The 27,344-nt window shown below is 36.1% G+C and overlaps 2 protein-coding genes across 5 annotated transcripts in view; one reads left to right on the top strand and one right to left on the bottom strand.

The window, feature by feature from the left end:
• The window catches only part of LOC120633513 (sodium/potassium/calcium exchanger Nckx30C), a 98,495-nt gene that overhangs the window by 66,228 nt on the left and 4,923 nt on the right, over positions 1-27,344 (bottom strand). For 2 of the 4 annotated variants that reach the window (XM_039903734.1, XM_039903733.1), the window contains exon 2: positions 19,184-19,207. The exons of the other annotated variants lie outside the window; for them this stretch is intronic. In XM_039903734.1, coding sequence (XP_039759668.1) covers positions 19,184-19,207 — 24 coding nt within the window. The remainder of the gene's footprint in view (positions 1-19,183; positions 19,208-27,344) is intronic. 4 annotated transcript variants of the gene reach the window in all.
• On the top strand, positions 8,584-10,860 carry LOC120633514 (kinetochore protein Nuf2-B-like). Its single transcript, XM_039903737.1, has 2 exons — positions 8,584-8,646; positions 9,584-10,860. Exons 1-2 carry the CDS (start codon positions 8,637-8,639, stop codon positions 10,840-10,842), a joined length of 1,269 nt encoding a protein of 422 aa, XP_039759671.1. The 5' UTR covers positions 8,584-8,636; the 3' UTR covers positions 10,843-10,860.

The following is a 27,344-nucleotide window of genomic DNA, read 5'->3' on the forward strand; positions in this document are numbered from 1 at the left end:
AGAGCTCTACGTAATATTCTCAAAGGTGTGTGGAGTCCACCAATCCGCACTGGGCCAGCCTGGTGGATTAAAGCCTTAACCCCTTCTCATTGCAGGAGGAGATCCGTGCTCTGTAGTAGGCCGGTAATGGGTAGATGTGATAAACCATCAAACTAAAATCCTTACTAATGTTATAAATGCGAAAGTGTCTTTCTTTGTTTGTTTGTCCTCCTTTAACGCCCTAACCAAGAAACCTATCAACTTGATTTTTGGCGTACAGTTAATTGAAAGGACGGAGAGTAACATAGATTACTAGGAAGATCCATCCTGTCCAAAATACGGTGAGGTGAAAACCGGCTTCAATTCATCGCTGAGTGCCCCATGTACGCGCTGGTAAGAAGGGAACTACAAGGTAAGGACAGAAAAAAAATTATAAAATTCATTTATTTCAAGAGAAACCGGCAAGGAACTCAGCAGTTGCTCTTTTTCAACTGATGTTTTTTCAACTTATGACTGTTTACATTTTACTTTTTAACATTTTATTGTCTATCATGTGAGAGATGGAAGAAGAGTCGGATGCTTATAGAATAAGTGAAGAAGACCTAGCAAACCTCTCTATAGGGGATATTGCTAGGTTCACCAAAGAGACTAGCAGGTTTCAGGGGGGGATGCAGCCGGGACTCCAATAAAACCTGTGTCTCAAACATGGGGAATAGTGTGGAGACAGAGGTGTTCACTTCATATAAGTACAAAAGCACTGCCTACCCTAAAGTTTTTGGATGACTCATAAAGCAGAAGATTTTTTCCATTTCATGCCATCTTTCTTCTATATGCATACCCTGGTCAAAAACCCTGTGCACGCCACTGCTAGAACCTAAGCCCATAAATGAAAACACGTGTATTAAAATAGGCTCATCCGTTTGAGTGCGGCGGTGACACAAACATACATACCCATCAATATCAAAACAACCCTTTTTTGCATCGAGGGTTGATAAATGAGGGAACGAAGCGCTTTATAAGTTAATAATCAATCTATCCACTTCATAAAACTTATCTACCCTCGGATGCTTCTTAATAAAAACGAAAAACTACTATTTCTGACTGAATACTGTACAATCCACTGTACATTAAAATTGCCGAGTGACTTTCAACCTTGTTACAATGTATATAAGGTTTCATTTCGTTTACGAGCTATTCTAAGGGGCACACAATTGGAATGAAAAGCACCTCAAAGTTGGTGAAATAGGTCACAATGTTATTCTTAGGGTTCCTTGGTGGAAGAGGCTTAGTGGACGGAACAATACATTTTAAATTGGAAAAGAGATTTCTTAGTATTTTTAGGCGATGATATTTTTAGTACAATAAAATACTTGATGGGATATTTTTATTGCAGAACCGCTTCTTTCTTCGCATCCGATTTCTGTTAATTAAAGATTTCCCTTACAAACTTTCATACCATATTCTGGACATTTAACAGTTTTTCTTTTTTCAATTTTGTCTAAACCATTTGAACCCCTTTAGATTTCGAAAATGAATAATGGGCTTTGTATCTCCCATCGTTTGAGAAAGTACCATCGAAATCAGTTCACTAAATATATTACGACCATACACACATCGACATCTAGCCCCAAAGTGAGCATAGCTTAATACTTATAATATATAGAATGCACCCAGACACTGAAAAACATTCATGTTCATCACATGAACATTCTCCAGTTGTAGAATCGAACCCGCGGCCTTGGACTCAGAAAGCAGGGTCGCTGCCCCTGCGCCAACCGGCTGTGTATGTTTATTAGTTCTGAAGACAAATTTTATCAGTACCTAACCAATACAAACATTGTCTCCGGGATGAGATACACATAGTACATCTTCCTATACTCAGTGGGACCCCATATTGGAGGAGAAGGTAGTTAGATCAGATCATTACTTCCGAATCAAACATACAACAAAAATAAGTGATGATGACAGTGATGATAGAAGATGCCTCGCTCTCACTCGAAGATGACTCTTGATTTAAAGGTTCTCATATTACTGGTTCTCATATTATAAGGTACTGGGAAAAATGGAAGCTTGAAGGGCATTCCAGATCCTAGCGGATCAGAAACAAAGATGCGAAGCGCTTCGTACCCGTCCGCGGTATATCTACCACGTAGGGATGCAGATCTTTACGGTGCCTCACGGTTCTATGGTAAAAAGGCAAGGGGAGAACTAGATCAGTTCTTGAGCACACTCTCCGAAATATATCCTATAGAATACCGAAAGGCAAGCAACCTTGCGACGATGTTCCAAACTCTGAAGTTTTTTATTGGCCAAGGCATCAAGCTGATACTTGGCAGAGCCATCCCATAAATGGGAACAGTACTCCATGCACGATCGAATTTGAGCTTGGTACAAGGTGAGATCTTGTTCAGACGTGAAGTACCGCTTGACCGTATGAATGAATGTAGGGAAAAAGGCACGACCAGGCGACTCTTGGTGTTGATTGTTACGCCTCGATTTTTCCATATTCTGTGAAGCCGTGTAGCACTTTTCGGCAATGCTATGCGCCAAAATTTAAAAAAAAAAATGTTTTTCTCTTTGACGTGATGGCAGTTTGGTTCTGGTTAATTAATACTAAGAATAAAAACACCTTCCATATTGAACTGGGGCATGCCCTTTGAACTTAACATTATTCCGTTATGCGGTTCAGAACTGTATAAAGGTCTGAACAAACAACAACTAGCAATTGCTAGTTCATTAGGAAGGAAGCGTTTTGCACTGCAATTAAGTTATACTTTCTGCTGTTTCGCTTTAAATAAAACGAGGATGCAATTATGCAATTTGTCTGCTGTTTAATTTGATACTACTTCGTTTTTCTGGAGAGATTTTAATGTAGTTAATTAATATATAAAGTGTAACCGTATTACGAAATACTTTGAAGGGTGCATAAGTATATTCCACAAGGAATCATCTGGTAAAAATATTAAATCATAAGAAGCATATTCTTTTTTTCATACAAACTAATTCAAAACATTCGTTAATGACGGCCGATTGGCGCAGTTTGTAGCGATCCTGCTTTCAGAGTCCAAGGCCGTGGGTTCGATTCCCACAACTAGTACACAAGTATGCGTGATGAAAATGAAAGTTTTTCAGTGTCTGAGTGTTTATCTGTATTATGAGTATTTATGATACATTTTTTTTTTAATATAAAATGCATCAGTCTTCTTAGTACTTATAACACAAGCTACCTTACTTTGGGGCTAGATGGCGATGTGTGTATGGTATTAATATATTTATTTATTTACTCTAAGAGTTTACTGTGTCATGTGTGTGGTGGGTAGTGGAGACGACATCAAACGAGTTGCTGGGAGCTGCTGGAAACAAGCGACCCAGGACCGTGGATTTTGGAACTCCCTACAAAACACCAGCAGTGGCCTTCAATTTAGTTTAAGTGATGAATATGATGATGAAGTGTTCACTTATAACAACCTTATTCAAGATAAAAGACCGACACGCGCATAGTACCTACCTAATAAAGTGATTAGAAGTCCGTTGATTTTAATTTTGCACGTGATGTAAAGGGTTAATCTGATTCTGATTCTCCAGTAAAAACTTTGGCAGTGGTTAACATAAAAACTATTGGCGTATCGGTTGCACAGTAAAGTCTCAGAGACAGTAAATAATGTAGCTCTAAAGCCTATCTAGTCTAATATCCACCGAGATGCAAAATATACCTGCAAATCACGTGTGGGATCCTGGTCGCTTTATTTATAAGTATACGAATGTAGTTAAAGCCAATATCATATTTTGTATGTAATGTACGTATCAAGACGCATATAGAAATATTTGACTTAAGTGTGAACCCAACTTTTATCCAACACCCGATTGAACGCTTCTTAATATGTTGCTCGAAGCTTTTAGCTATAAAACCGTTGACCGGAACGTCTATCGGTACAATAATCGTTGAGTCAACATGCCACACAGCGATAATATTGTGAGCAAGGTCTGAATTCCTACTTAAATGCCGACTTTTTATTTTTCTGCCGTCACCAGATTATTCAGTGTTATTTTATATTTATTAATAACTAGCTGTTGCCCGCGAATTCGTCTGAAAAAGTCTACGAGATATGAAGTATCCTATATTACTTCTAACACTTCCAAGACTATGTGTACAAAGTTTCATGAGGATCGGTTAAGTAGTTTTTGCTTGAAAGCGTAACAAACAAACCTACATTGACATTTATAATATTAGTAGGGATAGGGATAGGGATTTAAATTGCTTAAATTAAGAACGCCCAATTAAGAAACGCTCCGAAAAGACAATGGAGTGTGACGACTGACGGGGATCGATCTCGGTCTCCACGAAAGGAAAGGTGAAGCCACTAGGCTACGTAAAATTTATATAACTTTGTAAGCTTCGGATTTGTTTTTAAAGGTATAATTGAAAACATTGATGCTTAACTTAATGCCCTGACTACAGTAATATAGGTATTTTTATACAATCTTTTAACCGCCGTTTTCCGAAACTGCGAAACTTTCTTCGGATACCAATATTCTAAAAGATTACCTACCTTCAAAATCTTAAAATTGAACTGATATCGGACGTCACACATCCCCTTGTTATTTCATAAATTTTTATAAAATTAAATTGCAAAGAAGAAAACTGTTTTGTCTTTTTATTCCACACCCGCCTTTATCCGCATTTATTTAAGAAGCAAAAGAAAGAAAATTTCATCAAAGGCTTGCGTTCATTGTTGCTCTTTAAAAATATGAATGCTCTTTACCACTGCTTTATGTGTGCTGAGAGAAAATTAAATTGAAAAACGGCCACTAGTATAAAAAGAATAAAGTAAATATGCCACAGGCTGTTAACACTTATTAAAAACATTCGAAGAATTCAAAAACCAGTACAGAGTAAAATAAAATAGAACTTTTGAGTTTGGCGGACAGAAGAAACTACATTTGAAGTCTGTTTTTATAAGACTTAATAAATGCCTTTCAGTAAAAATACATAAATTTTTTTTTGAATGAAATTGGTTATTGATTTTTTTTTTGGTGAATTTTTTTTTGAGTGAATTGGCCTTGTGGTCAGGACTTCACTTTCGGTGGGACCAAGTTCGATTCCGTGCACTCACCTCTAAGTTATCAAAGTTATCTGCATTACTAGTTGCGAAGAATATGTTTAGGGTTGCTATCCCCAGGAGCACGCACTCAGGTTTTAAACAGTTTAGGTTTCTAATCATCTTATGCAAACTGTGCCAAAAAATACAAGCGTGCGGTGGGCGGTCACTGCCGAGTAGCATTCGGAACTTTACGGACTACAGCGGGGCATGTGGGGCACGCGGGTGAAATTTGATTTTTTATTTGCTTTATACCCGCTCTTAAGCAATTAAATATCACTTGCTTTAAGGGTGAAGGAAAATATCGTGAGACACCTTAAACCTGTATGTGAGATAGCTCTCTAGAATAAATGAATTTAAATTATATAAGGTAATATTAGATCTACCTTTACCTAAGTTTAAACAATATATTAAAACACATTTAATAAATCGTGGTTACTACACGATTGATGAATTCCTAAACGACAAGGCTGCTTGGAAGCAGGCCACTCCGCTCTCATCTCTCACAAAACAGAAAAATTCTAAAGATTAAACTTTAAAATGATGTTGGAAAAGAGCAATCTGCTGAGTGTCTTGCCGGCTGTTCTCAGTGGAATCTGCCTTCCGAACCGGTGGTAGAGTCACTACAAACAGACTTGACGTTTCATAAGTGCTTATTAATTAGGCCTACTTGAAATAAATGAATTTTGAATTTTTTAATTTTCTCAATAATGTTCTCAAAGACAAAACCCACAGTAGGTACCCATTTTTATTTTTTATACATTACAAAAAAATTACGGTTTATTTACCAAGCAATTTTAAACAAAACAAGGATTAATCGTAAGTGGCTCACTCCGTCATCTCTTATGCTGCGCCCTTGGACTCAGAAAGCAGGGTCGCCGCCCACTGCGTTCGTCAAATGATTTAATATATTATTGAACCTTTATAGTAATTCAGTTATTCTTATAATTGAAGTTACTTATAATACCTCTAAACCAATGGTAATGTAGCTTATTTTACCGTTTATTCTTTAAGAATTATAATCGATAACAAATAGTAACGACTTCAACAGTAAAGCTCAAGAGACCGTACAGCTCAAGAAAGTTCTGGGATTTCCTATCGTTTGTCAGGTTAAATACCCACTTTCCGACGACACTGAATCCTTAGCTTTATTTCAAAGGCTTAAAGCTCTAAATGCGTTGACAAAATCGGTTAACGAATTCTGTTAATAGATAAAGGACTCTAATAGTACGTCACAGAGCTCATACTGAATTGAAAGTGCTTAAGAGTCTAATTTAGCATTGAATAATAATTAATTTCAATATAATACAGTACTGAGACGAATGTTCACGTCCGATGTCGGGAATGAGATGATATTAAAAGTGGAAATAACATTATCTTTGATATTCAATCCCCGTTCTACCACAGAACAACGAGACGCCTTGAGCGGTGGCATTCTTCATCATCACCAAATTCAAATTCAAATTCAAAATTGTTTTATTCATGTAGACCTTATTACAGGCACTTGATGAAGCGTTCATACATTTGACATGTTACACTAATGTTAGTGATGGTGATAACTGCATTCGTTAACTTAAAAAGAAAGCTAGGAGGGTACCAAACGCGCCCTGGTCTAAGAAGAGCCCACAACAAATTTAGCCAGGTTTTTTTTTGGTTATCACCATCTCACAGTCTAGTTAAGGTTGAGCTATGAAGTAAGAGCAATTCATACAGTAGCGTACCCAGCCCGCTTCGCCGGGCTAGATTTTGCTTTATTCTATTTAAACAATAAACTTCCATCATTAAATTTTTAATTTAAGTCTCATAATATATTAAATCATTTATTTCTCTCCGTATTCATTCTCTTCTCGAGCGGGTGAAGATCATTATCTACACCCATGTACAACCAACAATAGAATATCATCATAGTGAATAAAAGCTGTATTTGACAGTTTGACAGTTCAAAAATAGGAGTGCTCCGATCGTCACCAAACTTTACAGGATTACTCGCCAGGTCAATCTGGAGATTCCCTGAAAGTTTCATTGAAATCTGTCCAGCCGTTTCGGAGCCTATACGGAACATACTCACACAGTTTCTCTTTTATATATATAGATATAATCCTTAATATTATAATAGGATTTTTCTATAAACTTACGTTATTTATAAACTTTGAACTTATTGAGAGACATCTCAAGGATTTCATTTTCAAGGTAATTTGTTATAAAACGATATACAAACTAATATTTAAGCATCAGAAACCACTCCATTTCAGTAGTGTTTCTCGAACAGGCGGTAACTCACTTCATTTTATTTAGCGGTTGGCCATTTTTATTTTACTACTAATGTTCTAAACGTTTACCATAAAATGGGGAAAATTAAAAAAGTTTGTGAGCTAGCCATATTCCACGGGTGTGAAGAGTGACGTGCGCGGGGCGTTTTCACTGTTATTGGACAAAATGCACTTCATACAATAATGGCTGAATGAGGGTTCTTGATTCTATGCTGAGGTACACTTCTATTCCTTGTTCCCTGTAGCCGTGCTTTGGTAGGTTGACACGCTAATCGTATCCATTGTCATGGGATATTATTGTTGTTATCCATTGCCAGGGGACAAAATCAGGGGATATTATTGTTGTTAAGATCGATGCACTAAATCCTTTTTTCCACTTTTTAAGAGTGGAGGCGTATGATAAATACGAAATAGTTGACGTTGAAACTCCTGAGTTTCTTGCCGGCTTCTTCTCGTTAATTGAATTTATAGAAGAAACACTTTATTACACGTATAACATAGAGGAAAAGAAACAGTTAGGTGTATACAGTAAACAATGTAGACATACAGTTAACAAGCAACCTCTTACAGGTAACCTTTGTAGTACGCACTTACAGCAAGAGAACTCGATAGTGCCAAGAGTGCCAATTAAATTGAAAGTAGTTGCCAATGTTTTACTAGTAGTATTAGAGCATTTTGTGAGAGAGCTCGTCCGGGGAAACTACTACCACGCTTATTTCTGCCGCTAAGCAGCATTGCAGATGCGGTTGCCGATGTAATCACGGGCACATGACGTTTCAAATCTACGCCTTAGGTTGATGGACACAGGGCAACACTGCAGGACGTGTTCCTTGCATGCCCTGTTAAGTATTGCTTTGTTTATAGGCGATGGTTCTCCACTTACCATCAAGTGGACTATCTGCTTGTTCCATCAATTACTTTAAATTAAAAAAAAAATGTTCCGTTGACCGTGTCTATACTATATGATGATTGCTCGTTAAACCTCTAGAGTAAAACGAGCAACGGTTAAAAAACCTTTCCGTTTGGAGATTAATTCACTTTTTATTGTAACGTGAAAAAATACACTGAATCCACAGCCCGGGTGGGAGCCTGCGTCAGACAGCCTCGAATTAATCTTGTTATGAGAACTTTTTCGTTTAATCGTTCCCCCTTAAAAAGAGAAGCGTGTCAGATTCCTATTTCTAGTCGCAATTGAAATGTCATAAACTGTTTTGATATTGACATTATTGTATGCTCTTGGAAACACGTTTTTTCTGTCGCTATTATTACTGTGTAATATCTATTTATTATGGATTCATGTAAGGATAAATATGTTTTATTTGTTTCTATCAACATCATCAAACCATTACCGACCCACTTCAGGGCACTTTTGTCACAATTAGAAGGCCAATGGCAATACGCTGGCAAAGTGCGGATAAGTAGAATTAATACTTCTTCGAGAATATTTTGTAGAACTCTTGCAGGTTTCCTCACGATGTTCTCTTTCACCGTTAAAGCAAGTTATATTGATGTGAAACAGCTACAGGCGGACGGTAAACCTGATTTTAATTTATACGTCACGCTATATGATTGAAATTTTGTATTTCGTACGTAACAATAAAAATTAATATTAATTTTGTAATAAAACAGCAATTATTAAGCGACTTACAAAAAGGAGTCGTTATCCATTTGGTTGTATTTTTTTAATGTGTAGAACAATATTGTAATGTTTCATCTTTTCATTATGCAATATCAGTAATAACTAACAGAAAACAATTTCGATGTTTCACATCTGCCAGGCGTCCTGTGACGGTTCACACGTTTTTTTTTTATTGCACAACCAGAAACCGGCTTCCAAAAGGCGGACTTAATCTTTCTACCAGTCAGCCTTCGAACTTGCGACAAATCTAGTGAAGGTGTGGCAAAAAAACAAAAAAATATATAGATATATATATATAGATATATATATATATTATAATTTACATAAAGCTCATGACTGTATACATATATAACTTACATTATACTTCAAGTGTTAAATTAATAAATCCAAAAAGTTACAGGTGCGAATAATAAAAAACTCGGTTTCGGTATTTTCTGTATTATTCTGATCGACCACTGAAGTATATTCTAGTCATGGTTTACTAATCTTATGTATGTAGTTAAAAAATCTTTTGCCACCCATCCCAGGTCTCACCCATCACATCACTAACAAAGGTAATTATGCAACGAAAATATTAATTTTGTACTCATTTTCAGCTTTCTATCCCGAAATTGAAGAAAACTACGGAATAGACATGTCTGAATATTACATCGATAAAAATTCTTTTAACCCAATCGTATATATTCACAAAAAGCATCTTATGAAAAATTCAAGCGAGTCTAGCTACGAAAAAAGAACGAACAGCCATAAACACGATAAGTCACAGCAGTTTGATTACGATAGATTGAATAGTAAAACTTACAAAACGAAAGTTGTCACTTCAGAATATACAGATCCTTTAGTGGACGAAACGATCAAATTTGCAAAAGATATAATTCCTATAACTATACCACCCAGTACTAATATAGATAACCCTTGTTATTACACAGTTAAGGCATATAAAAAAACAAAAAGGAAACATGAACCTCAAGAGTATATAGAATGCCCTAGAAATACAATGAATGAAAAAGAAAAATCTAAGCATACTTTGAATGTAAAGCACAGAAAATGTTCGAGAAACAAGAGTAGCCAGAGCCCTACATCAGTTACTCACTTTTCGGAAAATAATACAATAGATGATATTAATGAAAACCAATCATCATTCACCTATTCTTTCTCCGAAATGTCAGATGATAAGCAAAAAAAGGAAGAATTTGCAGAAAAAAATAAGAAACACAACGTAAAAAATACGAAATTAGTAGCTTCAGAGTCTTTTGAAGCTATCGCTACTGAATACATAAATTCATTAGCTGAGTCAAAGAGTAAAGTTCCTCTTATGAATGATAAGGATAAACATTCACTATGTGAAAATATACGCTCACCGGTATTAAAGGCTATTAAAGAACGCTTTGACGAATTGATTAACCAGAACGACCGAAATACGGAGATGCAAAATGTCAACAAAGTATTAAGGTGCCATGCGAAAAAGCTTGATAATATTTTGGAAAAGTTAACTTGCATTGAGAATAAATTAGATTCATTATCGAAATCTCAGCAGGGTCCTAAAATAGAAGTTATTAAAGCATCAAAATTAGAAGAAGTAGGTGAAGACAATGAATATTTAAGAGAAGAAAGTTCTGAGGAAGAATTGGCATGCGTTAATTTGTCATCAAAATCACGGGGAAAAAGCACACCCGTTATATATATGTACAGTGAAAAAGATGCTGAAAGAGATATTCAAAGTGTCGATAATTTAGCGAGAGGAGAGAATGTTCCAGAATATTTAAGACCCTCCACGTCACAATTAGGCATTAAGCCTGAGCGAACAAATAGAATTCCAGCTAGATTTTGTTGGACTGATACTGGCATGAAATAATATGTACCTATTTTTTATGTTTGAGTTGGTTTGGTTTTAATACTTTCAATAATTACATTTTATGTTTACTTAATATACTATTGAATATTGCTTTGAAATAATACTAATTTCAAATAATGGCATTTAAATATTAACTTCTACTACATCTGTATTATGTTTAGTCATGGAAGATCAGAATATATTTGTCACTAACCCTGCTCTTTTACTACTAGGCTACTAAAGGAATATAATGTAGGTCAGACAGCAGCTTCCTCTGTTAATACTTTTATCTACTGCGAGCACCAATCCGTACGCGCAGCGTGGTGATTATAAATAAATAAATAAACAATAAATATACTACGACAATACACACATCGCCATCTACCCCCGAAGTAAGCATAGCTTGTGTTATGGGTACTAAGATGACTGATGAATAGTTATATGAATAATATACACTAGCTGACCTATGCAACTTCGTTGCACCAAATCGGTTATTACCGAAAAACACAAGTAAAATGACATTTTCTAAAAATGCATTCTAGCTAAATCGATTTATCGCCCCCGAAACCCCCTGTATTCTAAATTTATGAAAAATTACTATTTATGAAAAACGAGTCGACAAACCATCCCGTTAGGAGATGTTTTAGTTCAGTTATAGCTATTGGTGACCTCTATATTATAAATGGAACGGTAACGGGTAGTGGATCGCCGTATTTTTTTCATGTATTTAAAAGATAGTTGCATCCTGAAAATGAATTCGTATGAAAAACTGGTAGTAAACTGTGAAACATCAGTTTTAATCAGGCAAAAAATTGTTAAACAGCGAGCAGTAAAGTGGAGCAAAAGCTTCAAAAATACATTTGCACACAAATTTCACGAATAGCTTAAATGTGCAGTGAAAGTCCAGAGTAGTGTTAAAAACAACAAAGCTCGAAAACTGCTGATATTGTTCAACGCAGAGACTATAAAGCCTACATAAGGAGAGTAATGGGAAGCTTATGTAAGACCTACATATAAACCGTAATCCATCCTTTGCACCAAGATCCAAGGTCTTTTAAGGAAAACATTCTGGGATTAGCTGGAGCTTGAACCAAAGATAAGTATTTTCTACAACATTTTTAAGTCGGTGTCAAGTAAAATGTAGAATTTTCTATGTATATATAATAAATTTCGCATTCCTTTTTATATAGTAGTAATAGCAAGGAAAATACCAGTAATTTTCTTCATTTTACTCGGTACCGACTTAAAATGTTACGGATAATGTTTATTTCTTGCTTTTTAGATGTATAATAAAATCGGTTCTATTTCGTCAAAACCATTTTTTTTTCACGTTTATCAGTGGGTAGGTTTGCAATCACATTTAAGTTATACTTAACAGCCGAATGTCAACTGCTCAAAAATATTTCTGATATGAAAAGGCTTTACCGATATGTACGAAGAGCAAAGCGTATACCAGAGACTTACATATAATATTCTTACATACGTAAAATTCTTTCTTCATTTTATGCAGCGCTTAGGTGCAATTAAAATTACTCTAAGATAAATTCTGAAGCGCACACACCTAGACAAATTGCTGTTGAAATTAAAATAAAAAAACGTGTGTGTACTTATGTACACGCGTTAGAAGTTACTTTAGCGTAACAAGATAAAAATCCTTTCAAAAATTTTATCTTACGCCTTATTCTACGTTTCTAGAGAAAACGACACTAATAATAGAAAAAAGGTAATTAATATCTCATTATTGGAACATCAAGTTTCACTGAACATTACCATTTGAGATCTTCGTACAATTGAAATCCATTAAATCACCGGAATGAGCCTACAGACTTTGACAATTGAAAGTTTACACTGTCAAAACTTTCTTTGAAAAACTAAAATGTCGACTATAGCTAACTTCAGGGTGTCGGTTTTTTGTGACCGTGTGCGCATCGTAAAACGTGAGTTCGCGGACGATGTATTTATTCCCTCTCACTCAGTTTCGCAACTACCTATATTCTGTTAAAATCGTGTAAACATGTGCGCGTGCTTTTTTTACATCGTAGAATTTCACTCCCATGTTTATTTTTCTAAGAGCCGATAAAGAAGTATAACTTCAAAAAACAGAAGCTTCACACGTATTCCAACTTTGAAGTCTTTGGGAGCAAATTAAAAACAAAGAATTAATTCTTATTTATATATATATCTAATATCAACGGTCTTATCTTAATTATTTTGCTCACTACTGTAGGAATAGAACATAAGTTACATTTAAGTGACTATTCCGAAGCGTGGTGGTAAATAGTAAACCCCTTTTTGCTCTCAATATATATAGTTAGTTCACGTATTTTACTGTAGTAAGTTAGAATAATTAGTAAGAACTACGACGCAGTTAGACCAACGAGATCCGAAATTGTACTAACATGTGGCTTTGTCATCAGCATCGTTAACAATCCATCACGCGCATCATTAGGTTCGCGCCTTCGAAAAAGACAATAATAAATAAATACTCAAATAAAACAATAACTCGTCCGCAATCGAGTTAAAAACAATTCACGAACAACATATAATCCACAAAGGTAGGTATCTCGGAATATTTGGCATAGCGTGTTCAACTCCCATTTGTCATCGCTGGGTATTGTAATTCCTTCAGTTCACGAGATATCCGAGATATGTATCGATTCGGACCAGCCGCTACAATGGCAACACTGTTTTATCAACGGACAAACTGAGCTATCGACTTCAGTTAGGAACTTGACAAAGTAGGAAAACATTCTACTAAGATCTCTTACAAGGAAATGTTTTTAAATCGGTACAATAAGTACTATCCTGGGCTGGGTGTTGTCAGTTTTTATAGAAAGAGGAAAAAATATGAGTTAATCAAGAGTGTAAAAAGTTATGTTTATGACAGATTTCATCATCTCACGCAAGACCAAATAATGTTTCTTCGTTAATGTTTGTGGTTCGATCGCCCTTCCAAACCGTTTGGTCAAGCCACTATTAATACACACATCACACATTCGCCATTTAGCCTCAAACTAAGCATACTAGCTTGTGTTACGGGTACTGAGTTAGCTGATGAATATTTTTATGAATAAAAAACACATAAATACTTATAACATACAGATAAACACCCAGACACTGAAAAACATTCATGTTCACCACACAAAGATTTATGGCACAAATTATGACTATTATAATCCAAATATCATCTTATTATAAATGCTGTGTAGAAATATTTTTTGCTGTTTATTTCTACCGATATTATATACTGGCTGTTGCCCGCGACTTCTTCTTCGTTTGATTTTGTTTTTTGATGTGGCGTTCAATTTAGTTGTAGTTCTAAAAAACTTTAAAGTAGTCAGTATCGCTAAGCCTTAAATGAGGGGTTTTTCTGCTGTTTGCTGAGGAGTTCTGTCCTCTATCTCCAAATACATTGGGATCTAAACAAAGTTTGGGCAAAATTAAACACATATAACCTCTATAGTACAAAAATAATTATTTAAATCGGTTATAATTTGTCAGAGTTATGGTGTAAAATCGTGAAACACTTTCATCCCCACTCCCAAAGGAACCGAGCTTAATGTCGGGATAAAGAGTATCCTATATTACTTCTAACACTTCCAAGAATATGTGTACAAAGTTTCATGAGGATCGGTTAAGTCGTTTATATATATATATATATATAATAGTAATGAAATAATATAATAATATTAGGGATAAGGATAGGGATTATACATATTATATATTGACAGAATATGGTAAAAAGATCTTAATGGCATTCTGGGCGGCTATAGAACACTTTTATTCCACGAAAATAAAGGATTTAAAAACTTTCGGACAAAGTTACACGCGAATCTAGTTGAATAATCGAGGAAGGGTTGTCACGGTAGGTGAGAGGCCATTCTTAAACCCATTATAGTTGATCGAAGGCTATGTACAAGAGGCTTAATTCCTCATCCATTATGAATTGTGTTGTATGTAAGAGGCTTAATTCCTCATCCATTATGCATTGTGTTGTATGTAAGAGGCTTAATTCCTCATCCATTATGAATTGTGTTGTATGTAAGAGGCTTAAGTACTTCACGGTAATTCTTGGAGTTGCAAGTCATCCCTTTTCTTCAGGAGCATGATTAATTTGCCTTCGAAATTTCCAGCCGAAGATTAATTTGGATCCCGTCGTCCTTTGCGAAGGCTTCTATGATTGATATTTTGTTATTTAATTCCTAATTTGTCTGTACTCTATTCTTTGGTTGTCGTAGGAATACTGAGCACTGATTTTTTTTTATGTTTATAATAATAATAATAACTCCAAAACTATCCCTATAATTATTTCATCCACAGGAGTAAGTCTGCATATACACTCCTACAAAAAGCCGTTATATTAAACACATGTCGCCTGGTGCGAATTTTTTTGACATGACTCCCCCGATTTTGCACTTGGCTCCGGCCCGTGCTCTGTTAATTATACCTTCGTAAAGAAGAGATTTAAATTTAATATAAAAAAAAATAATAATAATAATCATTTATTTTTCTAAAAACAATGTATACACGTAACCAAAGCTTAACTATAAAAAAAGATAGAGGCCTAAATAACTAAACTGAGTATAAACTCGTATGATAGTTATCAGTGCTCTCCCCAGTTTATAGACGAGTGCTTGACTGCAATCACACCTGATGGTACCTAAGCGATAATGCAGCCTAAGGTGGAGCGCGCTTGCCTAGAAGATGCCTATTCACTCTATATTTGAAGGTACTCATATTATAGGCACTGGGGAAAATGGAAGCTGGAAGGGCATTCCAGATCCTAGCGGTGCGAATCGGAAACAAAGATGCGAAACACTTCGTACGCGTCCGCGGTATATCGACCATTTAGTGATGATTCTTTATCATCTCTGATATCATCAGTTGCGGTACGGCCGTAGAAGCCGAAATGCCTTACAATAAATAATTCTGCTGGACTGTTTACTGTATAGTTTTTTGTAATGAAAAGAATGATGGGAACGCGATTGGTTATTACGATTTAAATATCTTATTAGGTGCTTTAAAAAGACTTCAGTGCTGTTGATTCCCAATAATTATGAATCGAAATTATCAATCGTAGTTCGCAATATTCAAAGTGTTTTCAAATATAAGTTGGCATTGTTCGTCATTTAGCACAGCAAGAACTGCGTTTTAGATGTCAAGATGAGACAAATTAGTCATTGGCTTGCCTTAATTCAAGAGCCTAGGACCGCCACTGGATATCATAATTAAAAAAAAAGATCTTTGTTTTGTCCAAAGATAAAATAAACAGTAATTTAGGTTTGTTCTTCTTTGATAGATCAACGTTGACGAACGAACGACGACGAAACGACGTGTAAACATATTGTTTACATTTTCCTACTGATATTAACATATTAACTCAATGAATTCTTTGCATAGTGATCAGATAAAGGACATAGAGATGACGGCTTTTGTGTGCCATAGACAACTTATGGCTCTGCTTAACCTAAGGTTCAAACTGAGGTACATATCGTTCTTGTTACTAATTAGTCTCATTTTCAACAATTTTGCCAACAGGCAATTTACGTTATAGCCGGGCAGAGTATATAGGAGAAACGGTTTTAGAGCTTAGACCCACCACGCTGCTCCAATGCGGGTTGGTGGGCTTTAACGACTATTGTCACAAGTCAGTATTAATAACCGGGACCGTATGTTTAACGAGCTCTCCGTTGTTCGTGAAGCAGTCAGTTTTCGCCGACTCCGGGCTGGTACTGAAAATTACTTGTCACAATTCCAACCTAAGACCTCGTGATCAGTAGTTAAGCATGCTAACCACTAGACGAACGAGGCATTCAACATTGCTTACGCATAGGAAAAAATCATCAAAAAAGTCATCTTACAGAGCAGCCGTTTACTTAAAAAGGCGTAGAGGTTGCGTAATTTTGCAGTTTTTAATGGCGAATATTGATTATGCCCGAAAATTGGTCGCGAGCCAAAACGTGAGGCAATCTCTATTATTTACGGCCGTAAGTTCAGGACACGGGTTGTTTGAGATTTTATTTATTATTTTAATTTTGTCAACTTCAGCGGTAAAGCCAATTGTTTATTAAGATGGTTTACCCTGTAGTTGACCGGGCAACGGTTGACCACCACCGGCTGCATTAAGATTAAATATTAAGCATTCCCGTCACTGTCGATTACTTTTTTTATTGGCTAAATTTTGTGTCAACAAGGATAAGTCGCCGCTAGACAGAAAAAAACCATAGCCTATAATTGCGTTTTATTGCGCCTTGGCGATGTTAAATATTAGCCTAAGTTGCCTTTGCGTCTTCTTTACTTTGGCCCATAGAATCAACTTCTTTTTATTTATATAATACGATAATACACACATCGCCATCTAGCCCCAAAGTAAGCGTACCTTGTGCTATGGGTTACTTAGATGACTGATGAATATTTTTATGAATTAAATACTTATAATATACAGATATACCCCACACCGGTAAACGCAGCATAGGTCGGTCCCCAACGAGATGGACAGATGATGAATTCCCTAAAAAATACCTAATTCCGGCATTGGAAGAATTGGTTGAAATGATGACGATGATGAATATACAGATAAACATCCAGACTCTGAAAACGTTTATGTTCATCATACAAACATTTTCCAGTTGTGAGAGTCGAACCAAGCGGCCGTCGTTAGAAAAAATTGGTCAACCCCTGGTGCAAGTCTAATTATATGTGAAATAATAAATCAACCTCTAAATTTGATAAAAAATAAAAAAAAACCAATAAAACTATATTGAACATAGAATATATTTAATATACGGACATATTTAATTGAAAAACTTTCCCTAACTGTTTTGAGACTGGTAGATCCACCTTGCAACATTATTTTAAGTAGGAATATTTTAGTATGGTCCCAAAAGAATTGAAATTCAACAAAAGATTCTGAACTCAGTCTAAGTTAATACATAAATAACGGCTTTGTTCCGTCACATCATTTTTAGAAAGCTCAGTTAACTTAAAATATGGTTCAATCAAACTTATTTACAACTTATTTTCTTCTATAGATGATAAAAAAGGACATACGTCTTATTTATCATATTATAAATATCTTAATGAGGTTTACATTTTCACTTGACTTGACTTTGTTTAAGTTAAATGCGTGAAGGCAACCTCAAAATCACTAATAGGTACTCTATGTTGCGAGCGGAGTTTTCAAATCCAATCCGTTGTCTAATATCAAAGTAGTTCTATCAAGTTACTGTAATAATAGTAATGAATTATTATTTGTTCTATTTATTACTAATAAATAATAATTATTGTTATGCTCGTTACTAATAAAAATGTGGCGTGTGTTTGTTGTGTTGATTGGCTCATGTCAGGGCCGCACTTGGTCCAGTGAACACCCCCAAGGTGGGCAAAATATTTACCTTTCAACCGCACAAGAACTCAACACACGTGATACTTTTTTAAAATTCCACATCAAAACTATCTTACCACCCAAATTTTTATTTTTATGACAATACCCACTAGCATCTCCATCTAGCCCAAAGTAAGCGTAGCTTGTGTTATACCCAGACTAAGATGACTGATGAATATTTACAAATTATACATGAGTACTAATAATATACATATAAACACCCAGACACTGAAAAACATTCATGTTCATCACACAATCGAACTTACGGCCTTGGCCTCTCAAAGCAGAGTCACCACATACAAATCTTTAGAATATACAGTGAAGTGTTATTGTTACTTCAGTTCTCGGCACGAAAGCTAAAACTACACAATAATTAACGTTCCGGTAGGATGTCGCGTAGGATATGGATCTATACCATACCCTTACAGGTTAGCCCGTTACTATCTTGGACTGCATCATTAATTACCAGCAGGTAAGATTGCAGCCAAGGGCTAACTGATCGAATAAAAAAAAAAGGTAACAGCTCTGGCGGCATCCTTGATAGCGGAATGTTGCGGGTTGGGAGGAGAAGAAAATGCCTATAACAAGGCGTAACGCATGCACATAGGAGATTCCCTTCTGCACCTATTACATTCTAAATTTATAACTTTCGTGACGAGTACCTACTATTAAGTCTGTAAGCGGTTCAATGTGAAAATAAATTAACCGAAAAAAGGATTTAAGTAAAGCGTTACATACGCGACGGTGCCTTGTTTAGTGGAGCTATGTCAATTAGAAAAAAAAAACTGGTTAGTTATACTTTTACATAATCAAAATATCAAATCTACAGTGTGTGTTGCGGTTAAATATCACGTTTTATGTGGTGTTAAATAATAAATTGAATCGCAAGGAAGCGTTAGAAAGAAAGCGAAAGATTAGATAGAAAAAGATAAGAAAAAAAAGTGAGAGAAATAAAGATGCTAGGAATAACTCACTCACCAACGTCTGAGCGGCGGTCTGGTGCTGTAAAAACAGGCTTAAGTCAGTTTAGCCAATCAAGAAGTCGGGAAGCATGGACGTAACCAGGGAAAGAACAGGGGGTCACGGACTATCACACAGCGTAGGAGCAGATCTCAGTGGAAATAGCAATTTTTCCAAAACTATATTTTACCTCTTGCTTAGCGTGTACTCATCTTAGACTGGAACCTCTCTTACCCAGAGGAATCGTAATTCGTAACCAAACTGATACTTGAAGTAAAAACATATCTCGTTATATTTTGATACGGATTCCAAATTATTGTATATATATAATTTGTCAAGTTCGCTTATGACCTCTTTATAATAAATCCACCCGATACAAAATTCTACACGGAATAAATCCAGACAGATTCTTATTTTTTTTTACTCTGCTCAGAGCAGCTTCGGCCACGGTTGGGCCGCAAAAATTAACCTACTGCAAAATTATTTAGCCTTGTGTAGACCATGCCCAATAGCGGAATAATAAGTTACCTCTTTTAAGAAAGCGTACTTCCATCTCAGATCGTATACACTAACCGGCCGAAATAGCTGAGTGCGATTATTATTTAACAAAGAAAGTCCACCTCCAAATGGCTACGTCCATGTGATAAAATTAAACGATACAAAGTAAGGGGACAATGTTTGGTTGAAAAAAAAATGAAAAATAAGAATCAAGTCCGGAAGTATAGGAAAGTTTTTAGTAATATTTTATGTTTGTGTATTCGTGTGAGTGTTTGTGTGTGTACATTTATTATATCTGTAAACGATGCGATAATTATAATGAGCAATTATTTTAGTTTTTTTTGTTTTTAATACCCATACATTGTTATATTCAATCTACGAGCGTTATATGTACAATAAAGTTAAATTTTAATGAATACCTTACATAAAACTGTAAATGATAGATTTGATTCTTTGCAGTTTTTGTCGAATTCCCATGCTTTTACAAAAAACAATTTCACAAAAACGTACCTACGTCCCTTATATGTTGTTTTTTTTTATAAGTGTTTTTATATAAATAAATAGTGTTTTATAATGTTTATCAGAAATATTTTCAAAAAAGTTTATATTCTTTTTGCTTTTGCCAATAGGCAGACGAGTTTTTTTTTCTTAAGACAAGTGGTAGAGTATGTTATATTCTATTATATAAATTAACTAACTACGCTCCGCGCTTTTTCCCGCAGATAGTAAATAAGTCTGTAGACGTTATTTTTTTTTAAATTGCGTATTCAGACTTGTTTATCGCGGAGAAGACCGCAGGTCAGAAATTCAAAGGTTTTTGCACGAAAGACTAAACATCTGTTCATCCATACAATACTTCTTCTCAAATTTTCACGTATATGATATTTCATTATTAGGATTATCAAAGCCTTGGAATTAAAACCTCCATCATCCCGAGTGGCTCTAGCTTTTACTATTTTCGTTCATTCATTGTTCTTCAGTAATATTTCTTTACAGTCGTATTTTTAACTATATTGAAAGGAAATTGTATACAATTTTACAATAAATTACCGGTTGATATCTTGGGGATGTCACTAAAGAAATTCAAAGTTTGTATTAAGCGAAAGCTTATAGAAATGTCATATTATAGTATAAAGGATTACGTAAACGATAAAAAAGCTTGAGTGTAAACAATTGCTCTAACCAGGTTGCTCCTTAAATATTTTCTAATGACAATGTGAGATGGTGATAACAAAAAGAACACCCGGCTACGAGATGGTGATAACAAAAAGAACACCCGGCTACGTTTGTTGTGGGCTTCTTCTTAGAAAAGTGCCATCTATGTGCCTATTTGAATAAAGAAATATTTGACTTTGACTTTGACTTTGACTATGTAATTACTAGGTGTTGCCCACTTTCATCTTTCGCGTTATTACGGTTAATTTACTAATCCCATATAAAAAGTTTGTTTTCTTGGGATAGAAAGTAGGCTATGTTGGTCTTCGTCGTTTCAATGAACTCTTTGTTAAAAACCAAGTCGAGGTTAGTTAGGGCGTTAAGTAAGGACAAACAAACAAACACACTGTCGCATTTAAAATATTATATATAGATTTATAATGATTCGCATTTTCTTTTTGATTCAAAGTTCACGCTAGCCGGCAATTTAGCATATCTAATTGGCCCCATTTGAACGCACAATACGTTACTCTGCACGTTAACACAAAATATAATGACAGATCGTTATCATACATCCGTTCGAACATTTAAGCACGATATTACGGGGCACTGAAATTAATGGATATGACGCTTGCTTATTTTTTTTTCCTTATATTAATACTTAATTGTCGATCGAAGTAGATGGCCCGCGTAAGCGGAAAACCATCGACACAACTACCAAACAAGTATATTTCATAATAAATCGTGAGATGATGGTTAGTCCTCTGTGAGATATTAAGGAATTAAGCCCGCGTAATGTGGAGGAGCAAGGAGTTCCAGATCCGCACATCTTCATCGGAAAAGGATTGAGAGTAGAAGGATGAATTGTAAGCTGGAATCTTAAAATAAGGTTGTCCCGCCGAAGAGAACGGCTGCGAGTATCATCAAGAAAGTCAAACCGCATCTTTTGTTTACCGGTGTTTAATATGATAATGAGCCTCAAATTGCGCACGTCTTCTTGGCCCAAAAGTTCTATATACTCCAACTGTACAGCCTTTGGCACGCTCTACAAGACATTGTCCCTAATGTTTACGCGATTCTGGCGCGCGTCCAGAATGCAGTTCTACGTAATTGCATTAAGGCTAGTGTTTAGGGGCGCGCATAGGGTTCTCAATAAGGGAAGATAGTCAGATAATAGCAATTATCTCGGGCTGGGTGTTCTCAGTATTTATAGTAATAGGAAAAAATAAGAGATGATCAAGAGTGTAAAGTTGTGTCTATGACAGATTTCATCATCTCACGCAAGACCAAGTAATGTTTCTTCGTTAATATTTGTAGTTCGATCGGCCGTCCAAACCGTTTGGTCAAGCCACTATTAATACACACATCACACATTGCCATCTAGCTTCAAACTAAGCTTGCGATACGGGTAAGATAACTGATGAATATTTTTATGAATATAATATACATAAATACTTATAATATACAGATAAACACCCAGACACTGAAAAACATTCATGTTCCAGTTGTGGGAATCGAACCCACGGCAAGCAGGGTCGCTGGCCACTGCGCCAACCGGCTGTGTAATTAATAGACAATTTACTTTTTAAAAATGCCTTCAAAGTATGCTTATTTTAATGTTTATTTGAACTGATGGTGTCTTTAACAAATTCTTTTGTCAACATTATTCAAAGTATGCTATAAGACAAGTTTGTATACGCTTAAACTACTAGCTCGTACAATTTCACGTGAGAGTCGATAAACACGAACCTTTAACAGTCACGCTATAAATGGCTCCAGTGAGAGACTATGAAGATACATATATCTGCTTACAGAATTATCATCAGCTTACTACAGTGTGGCAAAGCTGGACACAGCTTGTGCTGCATACGCTTGCTCTCCCTTATGATGGTTTTAAAGACCCAATACCAATTGAGCTGGGAATCAAATCTTCAATCTCGTAATCCGTAGTTGAACATGCTTACTACTAGATCAACGAAGCAATTACTTTCATAAGACGAGAATGCAACGACACGAAAAAGCCGAAGTCATAACATGTGAATGACATTACCAAGTCAAAAAAAATGACAATTTTTTGGACAAAGTTAATAAACGCAATTAGACATACTGGAAAACGCTAGGATTACAGGCCAAGTGCTCTTGTTCCAGCGAGTGCTATTTACAGCCGCTAAAAACGATTTAAAAGACAGCAGTATAGCATAGTGATTCTAGAAGAATTATGATTTGGTTTAACACCTAGAAGAGATTTGTTTTTTATAAGAAGAAGAAAAGATTTGTCTTGGTTAAATACCCGTCAAAAGATAGAGACGTACGAGTAGGTACGGTGAACTGCAAAGGCTGCCATTAAAATGATTTTGATGAAGTTTGAGGAATGTTGATTTTTTTAACACCAAGAAAAGATTTGATTTGGTTTAAAACCCGTCAAAAGACGTACGAATAGGTCTGGTAACTGCAAGAGACTGCGATCTTTCAGCCTACATGATTCAACGTGTGCAATTAGACAGGCTGGAATACGCCGAAATTGCGAGCCAAGATTTTGCCTACGCCGCAGTAGGATACGGGGAGACCTTATTTCAGGATGTTCTATGTTTTTAGCTGCCACTGTATATAATGAGCGTCTAGGTACGCGATGTTAAATACTCTTTAAAAGTCAATCGTGTGACGCAACGTTGGGCGTTAAATAAGAGTTTTGGTAAGTCAGCAGCCGATTTGATTTTTAAAAAAGTCAACAACATAGCATAGTTGAAATTTGAGGCAATTCGATTTGGTTTAACACCCAGAAGAGATTTGATATGGTTTAATAACCGTATAAAGACGTACGAGTGGGTCTGGTGAACTGCGAAAGACTGCCATATTTAGCCTACATAATTCGACGTGTGCAATTAGACAGGCCGGAATACGCTGGAATTGCAGGCCAAGTTTGTGCCCGCAACACACTAGGCCACGGCGCGACCTTGTTTCAGCGTGTCCTATTTACAGCCACTGGATATAATGAGTGCTTTAGATTCGCGCGGAGTGGTTCGCGATGTTGAATACGCTTTAAATGTCAATTGTGTGACGCAACCTTGGGCGTGAAGTTAAATCACATTGAGTCTGAGAGCTGCTGACTTGAAAATCTGGAAAAGTTAGCATTAACCAGACTAGAAATTTGTATACTTATTTAAATTAGCGAAAAGCTGCCTGCGGCTTTTCGGTTGCCTGCGGGAACCATTAGTATTTCCGGGATAAAAGTAACCAGGATTTTCGATCGAAGATCGGTTTTGTTGTGAAGCCTTGAAGATTGGCAACGAAGTCTATTACTCTCTGTATTATGCTGGGATGATAAGTTTTAGGACGTCCACTGCTGAGCTTACGTCGTGTATAGGATTTCTTAATGCTTCAACGCTTGGACTACGGATTGGTCCTCCGACTCCCTGAGCTTGTATTAAATCACCTTTGCACCATATGAGGGTCTACGAATATCGCACTTTCCAGTGCACGGTCGCTACTTCATGGGACTTTAACGTACATGAGTTCTGCAAGATCTGTGTACCGCACATTGCCACTTCAGCTTCAGGGTTGAGCTATGTCGGTAACTCTAGTTATTTTTCTATGTGATGATTGATTGATGATTTCCTTTGTGATAACGTAGAGATACTCCGAGCATAGCTCACTCCATCGTCCACTTATTGACAAAGACTTCAGAATCAGAACAAGAATAAATTTATTTCCTTGTAACATTACTGTACTGTGTAATGTACTGATTGATTGTTCGTACTCCGAACTGTGTCGCAAATTTCATCAATATCCGTGCAATGGTTGAGCCAATTGGATCGGTAACAAGCAAACAAACAGACATACCTCCGCGTTTATAATACTAGTATGGATATGGACGTACATAAATAAATTTTTTAGAGGCTAGTCTGTATAAAAAAGATTTCGTTAATCAGGAAAAATATGCAAGCGATGGCAAGACCACCAGGCGCTAATGTATGAGAGAAGTCTTTGTCTTTTGCACACAAAGCTAACCGACACCCGCTTCTTTGGCGGGGTCGAATGCCTCTCATAACACCACTCGGCCTTCGATACGTGCTCAAAACGTATTGATATTATTTTTGTACAATTTAATTGAAGAGTTTTTATTAATACTCCTACTACATACTATCATATTTAAGAAAATACTTCAGCATTACAAGTTTTTAGAGTTCGCTTTCGGGGGACCGAGTTCGAAGCCCAGCCCGCACCTCTATCCTTTCTAATTTATAATAAGAAGATAAGTAATGTGAGTTTTAAGCAATAAAGTATCACTTGCTTCAACGGTGAAGGAAAACATCGTGAGGAAACCTGCATGCCTGAGAGATCTCCAGAATGTTCAAAAAGGGGTGTGGAGACCCCAATCGGCAATGGGCCAGCGTGGTGGACTACGGCCTAAACTACTAACCTTCTCATTGTGGGAGACCCGTGCCCTTTATTGGGTGCCCCTAAAAACCCTCGAAAATATAATGAATCAATTATTTAACGTTATTTGTTTTAGCTCTTTGTTAACTTGGTATCAAATTAGATTACTTTGTACTCACATCTTCATACCTAATTAACAGGTAATCATAACATGAACATATTACTGGATCACAGAACACGGGTCTCCTCCCACGATGAGGAAGGGGTAAATCGTTGTCCACAACGCTAGCCCAGAGCGGAATTGTGGACTCCACACACCCTTTGAGAACATTATCAGAAGAAAACGAATATCATCCTTGATGAGATGAGAAAGAACGTGGGTAACCAGTATCGGCATTCTGAAAGCACTAATCAATCGATACGACTCTCCGATTCACAAGTTGTAGATTAAACTCCACGTAAGGCTGCCTGGACGTAGAAATTTTAATTTGTAACTTTTTTTTTATATTGCATATTATTAATATTTAATGTAAGTTTTTTTGATTTAGTTTAGTTTTTCTATTTATGTTATAGTGTAGTGTGTAGTGATGGGTCACAGATACCAAATGAATAAATAAATAAAAATTATGTTGGACTCAGGCATTCTGGTTTCCCTCACGATGTTATCCTTCACCGTTGTAGCAAGTGATATTTTAATTACGCACATAACTTCGAAAAGTTAGAGGTGCGTTCTGGGATTCGAAGTCAGCCCCCGAAAGTGAAGTCGAGCTCCTACCCAATACACTATTACTGCTTTAACAGATAATAAGAATTTAGAATTGTCTCATTATCATCATATATATTGACGGCTGACTGGCGCAGCGGCAGCAGTTTTTAAGTGTCTGGGTGTTTATCTGTATATTATAAGTATTTATGTATATTATTCATAAAAATATTCAACAGTCATCTAAGTACCCATAACACAAGCTACGCTTACTTTGGGGCTAGATGGCAATGTGTGTATTGTCGTAGTATATTTATTTATTTATTATAACACCCCAGTGCTGGACTAAAGGCCTCTCCCAACGGGAGGGTTTTAATATAATCATCACGCTGGGCGTATAGGTTGGTGGTTGGAGTAGATAATAGTGGTAGGCCGCTGCTGACCGTTCTTTGTTATATTTCCTTAGTCGCCTCGTACGACACCCGCGGGAAGAGTAGGTGACAACTGTAACTTGATCTGGCTCCGCTCTCATCTTTCACAAGATAGAAAATTTAAAAGATTGTAAACTGTAAAATGATTTTGAAAAAGAGCAATCTGCTGAGTTTCTTACCAGCTCGTCTCGGTTGAATCGGCCTACCGAAACGGTGGTAGAGTCACTACAATCAGACTGACTTGTCGTTTCAAAGTGCTTATAAACTGGGTCTACTAGAAATAAATCAATTTTGAATTTAATTTCTGAATTTCCTCTGATCTTGTCCGGTGGGCACCGGCTGGTTACCGTACTGACAAAGACTTGCTGCTAAATGATTTAGCGTTATGATACGATGCCGCTTAAAAATAGATTACAGGTATGGGTGATATAACCGCTTTACCTCCGATAAGGTAAGCTCTCTACCATTAAGACTGCATCGTCACTTATCACAGGCTGGGATAGAAGTCAAGTCTAATTTGTAGACGAATTAAAAAAAAAAACTCTACAAATAACCCACAATATAGCAAATATTCAAGGCTACGCTGCCAAGAATGGCGACTCCATGTCTATAAAAAGCCACTGCATTATATTTCAGCTGCACCATTTTCATCTGAAATGAAACGTCTAAGCAAAACTATTCTTCACGATTTATGTTCAGAGATCTCAAGTTTTCATATTCTGTGCCAAGAATGATAAAAAAAATTTAAAAAAAGTTTTGAATTATGAATTGGATGCAATAATATCAACGAGTACTTATCTCTGGGTTCCTGACATTGCATCCAAAGAGAACAGTTAACAATAGGAGTTAAAATATTATTACAGTTTTGTGTACTAGTTTTAGCGTCTAGTAATTGAAATCAATTTCGTTATCTGTTTGATGAAATCCGATGTTTTCCCAAAAAGAAAAATACCAATATTCTTTTGTTACCTTTGTGTTTTTAAATTTTTTTTCTAAGCCAAGCCAAGTATTGTGG

Source organism: Pararge aegeria, chromosome 21 (assembly GCF_905163445.1).
Source record: "Pararge aegeria chromosome 21, ilParAegt1.1, whole genome shotgun sequence".
In the NCBI taxonomy this organism is placed as follows: Eukaryota; Metazoa; Arthropoda; class Insecta; order Lepidoptera; family Nymphalidae; genus Pararge; species Pararge aegeria.